This window comes from Scyliorhinus torazame, chromosome 14 (assembly GCF_047496885.1).
Source record: "Scyliorhinus torazame isolate Kashiwa2021f chromosome 14, sScyTor2.1, whole genome shotgun sequence".
Classification (NCBI taxonomy): domain Eukaryota; kingdom Metazoa; phylum Chordata; class Chondrichthyes; order Carcharhiniformes; family Scyliorhinidae; genus Scyliorhinus; species Scyliorhinus torazame.
In genome coordinates this window covers 135886478-135900994 of record NC_092720.1, presented here as the reverse complement: position 1 = coordinate 135900994, position 14517 = coordinate 135886478, and the positions used below count along the sequence as shown (strand labels likewise).

The window sequence follows — 14517 nt, the reverse complement described above, 5'->3', positions numbered from 1 at the left end:
CCCCGACAATTGCTGCGTGTGGTCGGATAATGGTAGTCGAAGTTCTGATTGCACAGAAGACATGGCTGCTCCAGTGTCGATTACAAATGAGTGATGTTAATCTCCTATCTGCAGAGAGATAATAGGTTCCCTGTCCGATTAGAGAGTCCTTATGACTAAATTAGCTAGTCAATCCTGTGTTGGGAAAGGGTTTGCCTGGGAGAAGTCAGTGTATCTCGTCTGTCCTCCCCTTGGTGGGTACCCCCTCCTTTGGGTCGGATAATCTCCTTCTACTGCCTGTCTTTTAAAGGGGCATTCCTGTTGCCAGTGATCTGCACGGCCGCAATTAAAACATGCATTGCTCCCTCTATATCTGCCCCGTCCTCTTCTCCCAGTAGACCAATGGCCCCTCAGAGGGGGCGGCGGTTGTAAAGCTGTTGGTGCATACGGTGGGCCATAAAAAGGAGCTGAGGGTCCCTTTGGGTGGGTTTGATATCCTCCCCCTCGCTGATCCATCCACCCAAAGTCACAATATTGGGGCTCCTGGTGGTAAACTACCATTTCTGCCGCTTGCTGTGGTCGCAGATCATCCTTTTTCATTACATACTCAGTCTTAACCTTTGTAACTGAGCCTCCTTCCTGGCCTACACCCTACTTCCAATAAAATCTGACTGCCCTTGCCACCTGGGAAGGGTCGTTCTCTGTCCAATTCATGTTATTACATTTCACAGCAGTTGCCACAGAAGGTGGTAGGCAATGCATTAACATAGCACAATATTGAGGGGAATTCTGACCATTTTGATATGGCAAGTCGCCTGACTGCCCACGGTAGATTTCATTAAAACATTCCAGAAATTCCTCTGGCTCTTCAATCTTCTTAGGTTTTAGGTCTAAGATAGCAGAAATATTTATGGGCTTTTGAAATGTGCTATTTAACGCATTCAGGATTTGTGTCCCTCTATCGTAGTCTAACGCATGGGCTTGCTGAAGTGCGGCGTGGCTAGCATAATTCAGGTGATTGGTATCTTCCTAATCGGCAACTGTCTCCGAGTCTCACCAGGGGGCACTCTAGCTATTTCCTCTGGTTCTTCCAAGACTTTGACGTCCCTCCCTGTCACTAGAGGGAGTTCTTTCTCTTCAAAACCATCTGTTGCAGCTCCCTTTGTTCTCGAAATTTGCGGTTTCCCCTTGGTCTGGAGGGATTTAGGTGGTATGCTTAATTGTTTCTGGTTAGGATCAAGCCCTTCTCTCGCTGTCCGAGATCTGGTCCTAGAGCTAACTGGGCTTGCGGAACAGAGCTCCTCTTTCTCTACTGATCGTGAAGATGGTAAATCGGGACCCACACTATCAACCAAAAAGGGCTGGAGTTACTGGCATGATTGGAATCTGGGGAGCAGTAACTGGATATAAATTATTATACTCTGGTGGTTCTGGAATTAGTGCAGACAATGCTACACGTGCAGTCAAAACTTTTACTGACATTTTTAAATTATTGAATTAATCATTTTCTGTCAATTCAAGGCCAGCCATTGAACTACGTCGCTCATCTTTTGTTTGACCCGAGCCTTTCCTGTCTCTACTTGCGCGTTTTTTTTCTTTCTTGGCAAAACGATTGAAAAGGTTCTAACAGTGTTCTTTTAAAACTTAAAAATGTTTGAAAATTCAAATTGAATTACTGCAACTTGCAAGCTTAGCTCTGATCTCAACTCAGAACTAAATTTATGATTTGCTTAACACAAACTTGTATAACATTTACAACTTAATTAATTCTTTATCTTAACAATTTTTCTTTTAACAAGTTTTTCTTACATTCTCAAAAATGTTGGCAAAGTCAACTATCATCTCCAGATTTACACTTTTTAAAACGGTGTCAGTGATCTTCTTTAAGTTTCTATCAATTCACAAATAAAATGAGATAAACATTATTTCAAGTAAGTAAAACTTAAGATTCTGGCAATTTCAATCAATTGCTTTCGAAAATAATAACTTTTATCAAAGAGGTGGAGAAACCCACTGGTTTCCTTTAATTAATTCAAAACGTAACTTTGCTGGTGTTCACTGACTCAAAGGAAAGGTATCCGATTACACTACAGGCTGCTGCTGTTATCTCAAGGCCTGAGTGAGAAGCACTGTCTGTCGTCTTTAACTTTGGCTGCTGCTGTTAACCCTTTGAGAAACTTCTGCTTCAACCAATATGCAGCATCCAGCTGTATGGATGTTCTTGTCTTGAAATTTATCCAAGCAATTCCCCACAATCTCAACTAGTCCTCAGAACTGCGTTTTTCGCCACTACAGTCCAAGGGTACAATTTTAGCTTAATCAACTATAGATTTAAAACACTCGTGGAACTGAACCATCTTCCGATGTCCCATCAGTTAATCAACAACACTCGTAGAACTGAACCATCTCCCGATGTCCCATCAGTTAATCAACAACACAATTAACCCAAAACTGAACTATCAATTATGATAGCCCATCAGTTTAATTTGCTAATACCCAGACTGACATTTGATTTCGTCGAGACGATCTTTCCGTACCAACCGCGAGTGACCAGACTAATCAGACGATAAGAAGAAGGGAAAAATCAATTCGCGGTCATTTTCCAGCTGTACATTGTGGGCCCTTTTTCCCCATCCTCCTGTTCATAATCAGTCTAATTCTGATTTCGCAGTTGGTCAGAACCGTCTTGAGAAATCCCGGGTTTTCGGCACCAAATGACAAATCCCAAATTTCTTTACCCGTCAGTCTGGCCTCAATAAAAGTCGAGATGGATTTTCAGGTACAGCATTAGTTATTTTATTTGGCTTGCAAGCCTGATTCATCTCAGAGAGGCATAAGACACATCCAGTCTCCTACACCCCGGAAAGCGAATGAACAAAGAGACAAAGGGATCTCTGCAAATCAATTCAAATGGTATCAAGTTTCACATACACGATTCCCATAGGTCATCCTATACCCCTCCTGACCTAGTCAGACATTCTGATTGGCTCACTTCCAATCCCTTCCTCTGGCCCCTATTACCCAGCATCCTTTTCTCCTCCTTGCTTTGCCATGCGGTCTGAAATCCTTTGTCTGTGAACTCACCAGAATGAGACTGGCCTATCTCTACATTACAGTAACTAATATCTCTAAAGTAAGTATTTTATATCACATTCGTCACTCCCGCGGATGGAAATGGCGAGCACGAGGGGACATAGCTTTAAACTGAGGGGTAATAGATATAGGACAGAGGTCAGAGGTAGGTTCTTTACGCAAAGAGTGGTGAGGCCGTGGAATGCCCTATCTGCAACAGTAGTGAACTCGCCAACATTGAGGGCATTTAAAAGTTTATTGGATAAGCATATGGATGATAATGGCATAGTGTAGGTTAGATGGCTTTTGTTTCGGTGCAACATCGTCGGCCGAAGGGCTTGTACTGCGCTGTATCGTTCTATGTTCTAATGAGGTCAGGAGCCGAGTGGACCTAGCAGAATCTAAACTGAGCTTCAGTGAGTGGGTTATTGTTAAACAAGTTCTGGAGCTCTAGTCTTCAGTACTATTGCTGGAATATTGTTCAGGCCTGTGACATTTGCACTGTCCAGTATCTTCAGCTTTTTTTTATATCATGTGGAGCGAAACGATTTGGCTGAAAACCGGCATCAATGTTGCTGGGAATCTCTGGAGTTTCATTTTCTCCTTCATCTCATCCGGTTCTTTAACAAAGCAGCCTTTTACCTTTCTTTCAGGTGTGAACGATCGCCTTATTCAACAACTTATGGGTACCAACACCCTTTTGGATCCATCTTTCTATTCACTTTCCTCTGGATCCGTTCCTCCTTCCAGACCACCTCCTTGCCCTGTATTCACAATACCCTCTGACCTTTCACTCTGATCAATTTGACCTGGGAAAAGGCTACAGCAACATCCCTTTATACCCCCAACTCAATTAATTTTGAACTTGGCATAACACAGTTATTCTGTCACCTTCACCTTATTTGCAAATCAGATGAAAGGTCATTGAACTGAGACATTAACTCAGTTTCTTTCTCCACAGAAGCAACCGGATCGGAGTATTTCCAGAATTTTCTGTTCATACCTCCAATCACAGTCTTTTTTTGAGCTTTAGTATTAAGATTAATCTATGCCATTTACATAGTCTTGCTAGAGTTACTGTCTGCAGAGAAAACACCATAATGAAGGGAACAAGAGGGTGGCACAGGGGTTGCTGTCTCAATACCAGGGACCCAGCCTTGGTGACTGTATGGAGTTTGCACATTCTCCTGTGTCTGTATGAGATTCCTCTGGGTGCTCCAGTTTTTTCCCACAGTTCAAAGATGTGCAGGTGGATTGGCCATGTTAAATTGTCCCTTAGTGTCCAAAAAGGTTAGATGAGGTTTACTGGGTTACAGGGATAGGGTAGAGTGTGGGCCGAGGTAGGGGGTAGGGTTGATGCAGACTCGATGGGCCGAATGGCCTTCTGCACTGTAGTGATTCCATGTTTCTAAGAATATCAGGATAATACTATGGAACTTTCGCTGAATATCAGTAACATCATCTATCTTCACACTACCTTAATTGAACTTCTGTGGAAACATGCATCAATTCCTCTGATGTGTCTAGACTTGACTATTCTCCTGGTTGGCCTCCCACCCTCCATAAACTTAGTACAGCCAAAACTCTATTGCCCAAACTCTCATTAAATCATCCTTTACAATGCCTCCCAGTATGACAAGCCCTTGATCTTAAAATCATTGTCCTTGCTTTCAAATCGTTGTGTGTCAACGTCCCTCCCTATCTCTGTAATCTCCTCCAGTCCTGCAACCAAACGCAATCTTTGTGTTTCCAAAATTCTGACCACTTGCACATCACTGATTTCCTTTCCTCCTTCATTTGTGGTTATACTGTCAGCTGTCATGGCCTCGCGTTCTGAATTCCCTCTCTGAACCCCTCTACCAAGATCTACTTTTTAAAACAATTCTAAAAATCTACTTTGACCAAGCTTCTGTCCTAATACATCATGTCCCAACTGGTGTCAAATCTTGTTTCTTTTGAATCTTTTGGAATATTGCACGACATTGAAGGCTTAATATAAATGCAAGCTGATGTTCTTAAATAAAAACATGGCAGTGAACATCCCTGATCAGTGTCTTGTTTGTGTTCAGACAGAGGGACTGAAATTGGCCACCTGATCAGCTCATACCTGGAGAAGAAGAAGAACTTGGATGATCACACTGTGCACCTGCTCTTTGCTGCCAACAGATGGGAACGAGTGTAAGGGAATTCTAACACACTTTAAGATTGTAAATTTGGAGACGTAGGTGATCCTTTCTCTCTAGGGAGTAAATGTTGCAGTGTATTGGGTGAAAGCACACTTTCTGATCAGTTATTCTGTTCCTGTTGCCCCCCATTTCTAGCTTGAAGTGTAATTGGTTTCAAACTGCACATGATTGAATTCAGTTGCTTTTGTTGCTAACTTTCGGTTGGCTCTTAATTCGTAATTTGCTCTGTTTGTTTAACCTTTGCTCTCGAGTCGCCAGGTATCTTTATGATACCGCCACGAGGTTCAAGTTCAAGTAATGATCAATAGCTCAACACACGAATTAGTAAGATTCAAATCAAAACACATTTATTATACACAGTAAATCACTACTCATGCATAAACTCTACTTTCTAGACTATTCCTATCACTAAAAGGCCTATACTTAGCTTCGGAATTGGCCCAGCAGGTCAGGGGAACAAATGGCCTTTCGTTCAGGTCCTGAGAATGCATGATTCAAAAGCTGGTATAGACTGGTAGCTAGGAGCGTCTATCTCATAGCGAGCGTTGACTTGAGACTTAGTTGGTTGGCGGCCGCTGGGACAGATCACTCTCACGGGTTGATTCAAGTTGCTGAGTGACCCTGCCAAAGAAGGACGATTTGAACTTGGGGGCTTTACTTTATAGTCCAGAGGGCCTTCCTGCCCTTCAGGGTGGACCCCGTACCTGGTTTCAAATGATTGGACTGCGTTCCAATCATTTGGATTGATTTCTCCAATACTGGAGCTGTTCCCTGATTGCTGGGCGGTCCCTAAATGTCCGTTGGCCTTCCTTTGTCTTGGCTCCTGCTGGCGCCGAGGAGTCTGGCTTGGCTTTATTTACCTTAACTGTTGCAATTGTGCCTTGGAATTGCTCATTACTATGCAGATGGCTGCTGGTTTCAGTGCTGTCTGGTTTCTTACAGGTTTCAATACACATGATTTCTGTATTTGCTAGTCTTTGCCTGTGTTGGCTGAATTTCCCTTCAGCCTTTGCAGTTCTCCATTTTAAGTCGGGAAGTGGCCAACCCAGGTGGCTCCACTTTTTACTTTACTCATTTACAGCCAACACCTGCCAAATCCACAACCATACCATCTAGAAGAACAAGAGCAGCAGATAGCTGGGAACCCCACCACCTGGAGGTTCCCCTGGTAGTGGTTGTGGGTTTGGCAGGTGTTGCCTAAGAAACCTTGGTGAGTTACTGCAGTGCATCTTGTAGATGGTACACATGTTTGCCACTTATCGTTGGTGGTGGAGGGTTTGAATGTTTGTGGAAGGGGGAGCCATCTACCGGGCTGTTTTGTTCCTCGATGGTGTCGAGCTTCTTGAGCTGCACTCATCTAGGCAAGTGGAGAGTATTCCATTACACTCCTGACTTGTGCCTTGTAGATGGTGGACAGACTTTGGGGGGGTCAGCAGATGAGTTATTTGCCGTAGGATTCCTAGCCTTTGACCTGCCCTGGTAGCCACAGTATTTGTATGGCTAGTCCAGTTCAGTTTCTGATCAATGGTAAACCCTAGGATGTTGATTGTGGGGGATTCAGCGATGGTAATGCCATTGAATGTCAAGGGGCGGTGGTTATATCCTCTCTTATAGGAGATGGTCATTGTCTGGCACCCGTGTGACGCAAATATAACATGCCACAACAGCCCAAGCCTAGATATTGTACCAGTCTTGCTACATTTGGACATGGACTATTTCATTATCTGACGAGTCCCAAATGGTGCTGAACATTGTGCCGATCTGCAAACATCCCCACTTCTGACGTTATGATGGAAGGGAGGTCATTGATAAAGCAGCTGAAGATGGTTGGACCAAGAACTCTACATATGTGGTGTAGGTACACCCACAGTTCCAGGATTTTGACCCAGTGACAGTGAAGGAATGGTGTGTGGCTTGGAGTGGAACTAGCAGGTGGTGGTTTTCCCATGTTGCTGCTGTGCTTGTCCTTCTAGATGGTATATATTGTGGGTTTAGAAGGCACATTCAAAGGAGCCTTGTTGAGTTGCTAGTTGGTACACACTGCATCAACAGTGGATGGAGTTGTTGAAGATGGTTGATCGGGTGCCAATCATGCAGGCTGCTTTCCCTTGAATGGTGTCAAGTATTGCATGTGTTAGAGCTGCACTCATCTGGGCAATGGAGAATATTTGTCACTACTGCTGACTTGTGCCTTGCTGTATTAACCCCCCCAGCCTCTGACCTGCTTTTGTAAACACGGTATATTTGTGGCTTGTCTGGTTAAGTTTCCAGTTAGCGGTGACCCGACTCCCGCAATTTGATGTTGGGAGATGGTGAGAAATGGTGATACCATTGAGCATCAACAGGAGGTGGTTAAATTTTCTCTTGGAGATCATCATTCCCTACCACTTGTTAGCCCGATGTTGACCAGGACTTGCTGCATGTGGGCACAACTGCTCAAGTATCTGAAGAGTTATGAATGAAACTGAACACTGCACAATTGTCAGAAAGCTTCACCTTTTCTGACTTTATGATGGAGGCAAGGTCATTATTGAAGCAGCTGAAGATGGTTGAGTCTAGGACACAACCATGATGAACTTCTGCAGCAATGTCTGGGGGCTGAGGTGATTGAACTCTTAACAACCACAACCATTTTTCTTTGTGGTAGGTAAGACTCCAACCAGTGGGGAGTTTCTTCGATTCCCATTGACTTGCATTTTAATAGGTCTTCTTGAAGTCACATTCAGTCAAACGCTGCCATAATATCATAAACAGCTCACCTCACCTCTGGAACTCTTTTTTTTTTTGTCCATGTTAGGGTCAAGGCAGTAATGAAGTCAGCAGCTGAGTGGCCCTGGCAAACTGTCTGTCAGTGAGCAGGTTATTGCTGTGTACGTGCCGCTTGATAATTACCCTCCATGGCTTTGGTGATGATTGAGTAGACTGATGGGGCTGTAATTGGCCGGATTGGCTTTGTCCTGCATTTTGTTGATATTTGCTGGATATTTTTCCATTTTGTTGGGTAGATGGCAGTATTGTAGCTGAATTGGAAAAACTTAGGTAGAGGTGCGACTCGTTCTGGAGTACACGTCTCCAGTAGGGCAGCACAAGTGGATAGCACTGTGGCTTCACAGCGCCTGGGTCCCAGGTTCGATTCCCTGTTGGGTCACTGTCTGTGCGGAGTCTGCACACTCTCCCCGTGTCTGCATGGGATTCCTCCGGGTGCTCCTGTTTCCTCCCACAGTCCAAAGACGTGCTGGTTAGGTGGATTGGCCGTGATAAATTGCCCTTCGGGACCAAAATGGTTAGGAAGGGTTATTGGGTTACGGGCATAGGGTGGCAGTGAGGGCTTAAGTGGTTTGGTGCAGACTCGATGGGCCGAATGGCCTCCTTCTGCACTTATGTTCTCTGTACTATTTCCAGTATGTTGTCAGGGCCATTCGCATTTGCAACATCCAGTGCTTTCAGCTGCTTCTTGATACCTCGTGGAGGGAATTGAGTTGGCTGTAAATTGATATGTGATGGAGACTTCAGGAGACGGTCAAGATTGATTATCCACTCGGCTCTTCTGCTGAAAGATGGTTGCAACTCCTTGATTTGTATTTGTGTCTCCAGAGCATTGGATCTGATCTCTGGGTTATTTCAGTAACATAGTCACTCTTATCGTTCCTTGTTGTCTGTGGTATAAATGCGTGAGTACAGGAATGTTGAAATGCGTGTTTGATGTGGATTCCCTGGAATCATTGGACTGAGCTTACTGTTGTGACATAAAATTGTTCTATGTTCCAGGCCACTAATTAAAGAGAAGTTACAGCAAGGTGTCACTCTGATCCTGGACAGATATGCATTTTCTGGAGTTGCATTCACAAGTGCAAAACCAGTAAGTAACAAAATTTAGCAGGTAAAAAGTATATCTGAAATGTGTAAACCAGTTTTAGTGAAGGGGTTCGGACACACCTCCTGCTTTTTCCTTTTTTAAAAAATAAATTCACAGTACCCCAATTTTTTTTTTTTCCAATTAGGGCAATTTAGAGTGGCCATTAAACCTACCCTGCACATCCTTTTGGGTTGTGGGGGGGTGAGACACGCAGACACTGGGAGCATGTGCAAACCCCACACGGACAGTGACCTGGGGCCGGGGTCGAACCCGGGTCCTCGGCGCCTTGAGACAGCAGTGCGAACCACTGCGTCACCGGGCCACCCCTCCCTGCTTTTTCCTGACCAGATCAGAGAACTGCATTGGAATACAGTACGAAGTCTTACAACACCAGGTTAAAGTCCAACAGGTTTGTTTCGATGTCACTAGCTTTCGGAGCGCTGCTCCTTCCTCAGGTGAATGAAGAGGTCTGTTCCAGAAACACATATATAGACAAATTCAAAGATGCCAAACAATGCTTGGAATGCGAGCATTAGCAGGTGATTAAATCTTTACAGATCCAGAGATGAGGGCGGAGAAGGATGGGTGAGTAAATTTGCAGATGACACTAAAGTCGGTGGAGTTGTGGACAGTGCAGACGGATGTTACAAGTTACAGAGGGACATAGATAAGCTTGAGAGGTGGCAAATGGAGTTTAATGCAGAAAAGTGTGAGGTGATTCATTTTGGAAGGAATAACAGGAAGACAGAGTACTGGGCTAATGGTAAGATTCTTGGCAGTGTGGATGAGCAGAGATCTCAGTGTCCATGTACATAGATCCCTGAAAGTTGACACCCAGGTTGAGAGGGTTGTTAAGAAGGCATACGGTGTGTTAGCTTTTATTGGTAGAGGGATTGAGTTTCGGAGCCATGAGGTCATGTTGCAGCTGTACAAAACTCTGGTGCAGCCGCATTTGGAGTATTGCGTACAGTTCTGGTCACCGCATTATAGGAAGGATGTGGAAGCCATTGGAAAGGGTGCAGAGGAGATTTACCAGAATGTTGCCTGGTATGGAGGGAAGATCTTATGAGGAAAGGCTGAGGGACTTGAGGCTGTTTTCGTTAGAGAGAAGAAGGTTAAGAGGTGACTTAATTGAGGCATACAAGATGATCAGAGGATTGGATAGGGTGGACAGTGAGAGCCTTTTTCCTCGGATGGTGATGTCTAGCACGAGGGGACATAGCTTTAAATTGAGGGGAGATAGATATAAGACCGATGTCAGAGGTAGGTTCTTTACTCAGAGAGTAGTAAGGGCGTGGAATGCCCTGCCTGCAACAGTAGTGGACTCGCCAACACTAAGGGCATTCAAATGGTCATTGGATAGACATATGGACGATTAGGGAATAGTGTAGATGGGCTTTAGAGTGGTTTCACAGGTCGGCACAACATTAAGGGCCGAAGGGCCTGTACTGCGCTGTAATGTTCTATGTCTGTGTGTAAAAGGAATTTAAAGCAATGTTGATTTTAATGCTGATCATCTCTTCTCCTGGTCTAATGATACTTCAAATGCTTCATCAAATAGGATTTCACACTGGAATGGTGCAAACAACCAGACATTGGTATCCCAAAGCCTGATGTGATCCTCTTTCTTAATCTTAACCCTTCGATAGCCATGAAGCGAGGAGGCTTTGGCAATGAGCGATATGAAAACCTTACTTTCCAGGAGCTGGTGCTTCAACAGTTTGCAGAGCTAATGAAAGACGAGAGCCTGGACTGGGAGGTATGGACAGACTATCTCAGATGGACTATAGTTTTATAAAGGAAGGCATGGGAAATTAGTGACCTTTGGTGTGTCATGTCGCCAAAAAGTAAAATAATTCCATGAAGCGGTGGGCTGCGGTGTGGGGGAGATGTCACCCCAGAGAATAAGACTGAAAACAATTTCTGCAACGTTCACTATTTAGTTGAGAGATTATTTAACTAGATTTTTGTTTTATTTTAATAAAACAGAGTTTGGATGCTTCCCAAAGTATTGATGATTTACACCAGGAGATAATGACCAAAGTGAAGAAAACCATAGAGAAAGCCGGCGAGGAGCCTATTGGAGAACTCTGGAAATAAGATCCTTCTTTCCTGTCCAGAAGATAAGAGATTTGGGGGACGTGGACTTTGGAGTTGCAGGCAAAGGACAATATTCTCCTCAAATTTCCAGATTCATCTGATATTCCCCTGAAGTGTTTTATTAATTTTAATGCTACTTCAGGGTGTCCCTTTTTATGAAAACGAGCCAAGCAATGTTATTTTAAGAAATAAAACTGAATATTTGTATCTTGGTTCACTCCTGACACTGGCTGCAGTGCAGTTCAACTGTACCACATCCAGCCGCCTCTTGAATATATTCAATGTTGTTGCATCAACTACTTCCTGTTGTCATGAATTCCACAGGCTCACTACTCTTTGGGTGAAGAAATGTCTCCTTATATCTGTCCAAATGGTTTACCTTGAATCCTCAGACTGGTTCAGGACACACCATCATTGGTAAAATCTACCCTGTCTAGTCCTGTTAAAATTTTATAAGATTCTATGAGAACCCCCCTCATTCTTCTGAACTCCAGCGAGAACAATCCCAACCTAGTCAATCTCTCCTCATGATAGTCCCGCCATATCTGGAATTAGTCTGCTAAACCTTCGCTGCACTCCCTTGAGAACAAGAACATCCTTCCTCAGAGAAGGAGACCAAAACTGCACACACTACTCCAGGTGTGGCCTCACCAAGGCCCTGTATAATTGCAGCAACACATCCCTGTTTCTATAGTCAAAACCTCTCGCAATGAAGGCCAACATACCATTAGCTTTCTTTACCGCCTGCTGCACCTACATGCTTACCTTCAGTGACTGGGGCACAAGGACACCCAGGTCCCGCTGCACACTCCCCTCTCCCAATTTACAACCATTCAGGTAGTAATCTGCCTTCCTGTTTTTGCTCCCAAAGTGAATAACCTCCCACTTATCCAAATTACACTGCATATCGCTGCCATTGAGTTGCCCACTCGCCCAACCTGTCCAGATCATGCTGTAGGATCCCTGCATCCTCGTCACAATTCACCCTTCCACCTAACTTGGTATCGTTTGCAAACTATGTTACATTTTGTTCCCTCATCCAAATCATTAATATATTTTGTGAATAGCTGAGGTCCCAGCACCGATCCCTGTGGTACCCCACTAGTTACTGCCTGCCAATTTGAAAAGGACCCATTAATCCCTACTCTGTTTCCTCTCTGCCAACCAGTTTTCAATCCACCTCAATACATTTCCCCCAATCCCATGCGCTTTACTTTTGCACAATAATCTCTTATGCGGGACTTTGTTAAACGCCTTCTGAAAGTCCAAATATACACCATCGACTGGCTCCCCCTTGTCAATTGTACTGGTTACATTTTCAAAGAATTCTAACGGATTTGTCGAGCATGATTTTCCCTTCATGGGGAAAAGTGTGGTGTTCCTGATAAATGCCAGGGGGCGGGAGAAAGGAGAGAGGTTGGCTTTGCCAAGCCTGTTAAATTACTACTGGGCAGCAAACATAGCAATGGTTGGGAAATGGGCTGTGGGGGAAGAGTCGGTCTGGGGCAGATGGAGGTGGGACCAGTTTGAGAGCATTATTGATGCCCCTGCTGTTGTCACTGGTCCGGTACTCCGTGAGCCCGGTGGTGTTATCAGCGTTGAAAGTCTGGAACCAGTGGAGGCAACATGTCGGACTTAAGGCTGTGGGTGCCGATATGTGACAACCATAGGCTTGTGCCAGCAGGGATGGATTCCAGTGGTGGTGGCAGGTGAGGATGGAGTACTTCAGGGATCTGACGGTCTCGAGGTGGAGGCGTTCACCCTCCAGAGCACCTCACACCAGAACCCCTCCAAACTCTTCCTCCCACTTTGCCTTGGTCCCTTCTCGCGGCACCTTCTCCTCCTCCAAAATAGCCCCTAAACCGCCGATACTACCCCCTTTTCCAGTATGCTGACTATCTTTAATCAAACTATGATTTAAAAAATCATAAATCCTATCTCAGAATTCTTTCCAGTACTTTGTTCGCCACAGACGTAAGACTGGTCTGTATTTTCCTATTCCCTTTCTTGAACAGGGAACAACATTCGCCTCCCTCCAATCATCCGGTACTACAGTGGAGAGCGAGGACACAAAGATCGTTGCCAATGGCGCAGCAATCTCCTCCCTTGCTTCCCGTAGAAACCTTGGGTATATCCCGTGTGGCCCAGGGGACCTATCTATCCTGATGCCGTTCAATATTTCCAGCACATCTTCTTAATTTCAATCTGAGCCCATTAACCTGGTTCACTCTGTTCTAACAAACACAAGGTCCCTCTCCAGTAAATACTGAAGAAAATATTAATTTAGGGCCTCCCCTACCTCAGACTCTAGGCACAAGTTCCTTCCAGTATCCCTGATCGGCTCTACTCTCACTCTGATCATCCTCTTATTTCTCACATAAGTGCAGAATGCCTTGGGGTTTTCCCTAATCCTTCCCGCCAGGGCTTTTACATGTCCCCTTCCAGCTCTCCTAAGTCCACTTTTGAGTTCCTTCCTGGCTACCTTGTAACCCTCTAGAGCCGTGCCAGATGCTTGCTTCCTCAATCTTAAGTAAGCTTCCTTCTTCCTCTTGACTAGAAGCTCTACTTCTCTTGTCATCCAAGGCTCCTTCACCTTACCATTCCTTCCTTGTCTCAGTGGGACAAAACTATCCAGCACTCGCAGCAAATGCTCCTTAAACAACCCCCACATTACTGTTGTGCATTTCCCTGAAAATGTGTTATTGGCTCCTGTCTAATAGCAGTATAATTTCCCCTCCCACAATTAAATACCTTCCCATACTGTCTGTTCCTATCCCTCTCCATGACTGTGGTATAAAGGTCAAGGAATTGTGGTCACTGTCACCGAAATGCTCTCCCACTGAGACATCTGACACCTGGCCAAGCACCAAATCCAATATGGCCTCCCCCTAGTTGGCCTATCTACATATTGAGTCAGGAATCCTTCCTGGAAACACCTGACAAAATCTGCTCCATCCAAACCATTTGCACTAAGGAGGTTCCAGTCAATATTAGGGAAGTTGAAGTCACCCATGACAACAACTCTTGTTACTTCTGCACCTTTCCACGATCTGCTGCCCAATCTGTTCCTCCATCTCTGCTGCTATTGGGGGTCTACAGAAAACTCCCCAAAAAGTGACTCTTTTCTTGTTTCTGACTTCCACCCATACTGACTCAGTAGACAAACCCTCCTCGACTATCTCCTTTTCGCAGCTGTGATGCACTCTCTAATTAACAGTGCCTCGCCCCCTCCTCTTTTACCTCCCTCCCTATTCTTAAAACATCTAAACCCCGGAACATCTAACAACCATTCCTGCCCCTGTGAAATCCATGTCTCTGGCCACA

The 14517-nt window shown here is 44.7% G+C and overlaps 1 protein-coding gene across 1 annotated transcript in view; it reads left to right on the top strand.

The window, feature by feature from the left end:
- The window catches only part of dtymk (deoxythymidylate kinase (thymidylate kinase)), a 29087-nt gene extending 17687 nt beyond the window's left edge, over positions 1 to 11400 (top strand). Inside the window, exons 2-5 of the mRNA XM_072474936.1 lie at positions 5121 to 5229; positions 9006 to 9096; positions 10655 to 10852; positions 11083 to 11400. Coding sequence (XP_072331037.1) covers positions 5121 to 5229; positions 9006 to 9096; positions 10655 to 10852; positions 11083 to 11193 — 509 coding nt within the window. The 3' untranslated portion in view covers positions 11194 to 11400. The remainder of the gene's footprint in view (positions 1 to 5120; positions 5230 to 9005; positions 9097 to 10654; positions 10853 to 11082) is intronic.
- Positions 11401 to 14517: the final 3117 nt, after the last annotated feature.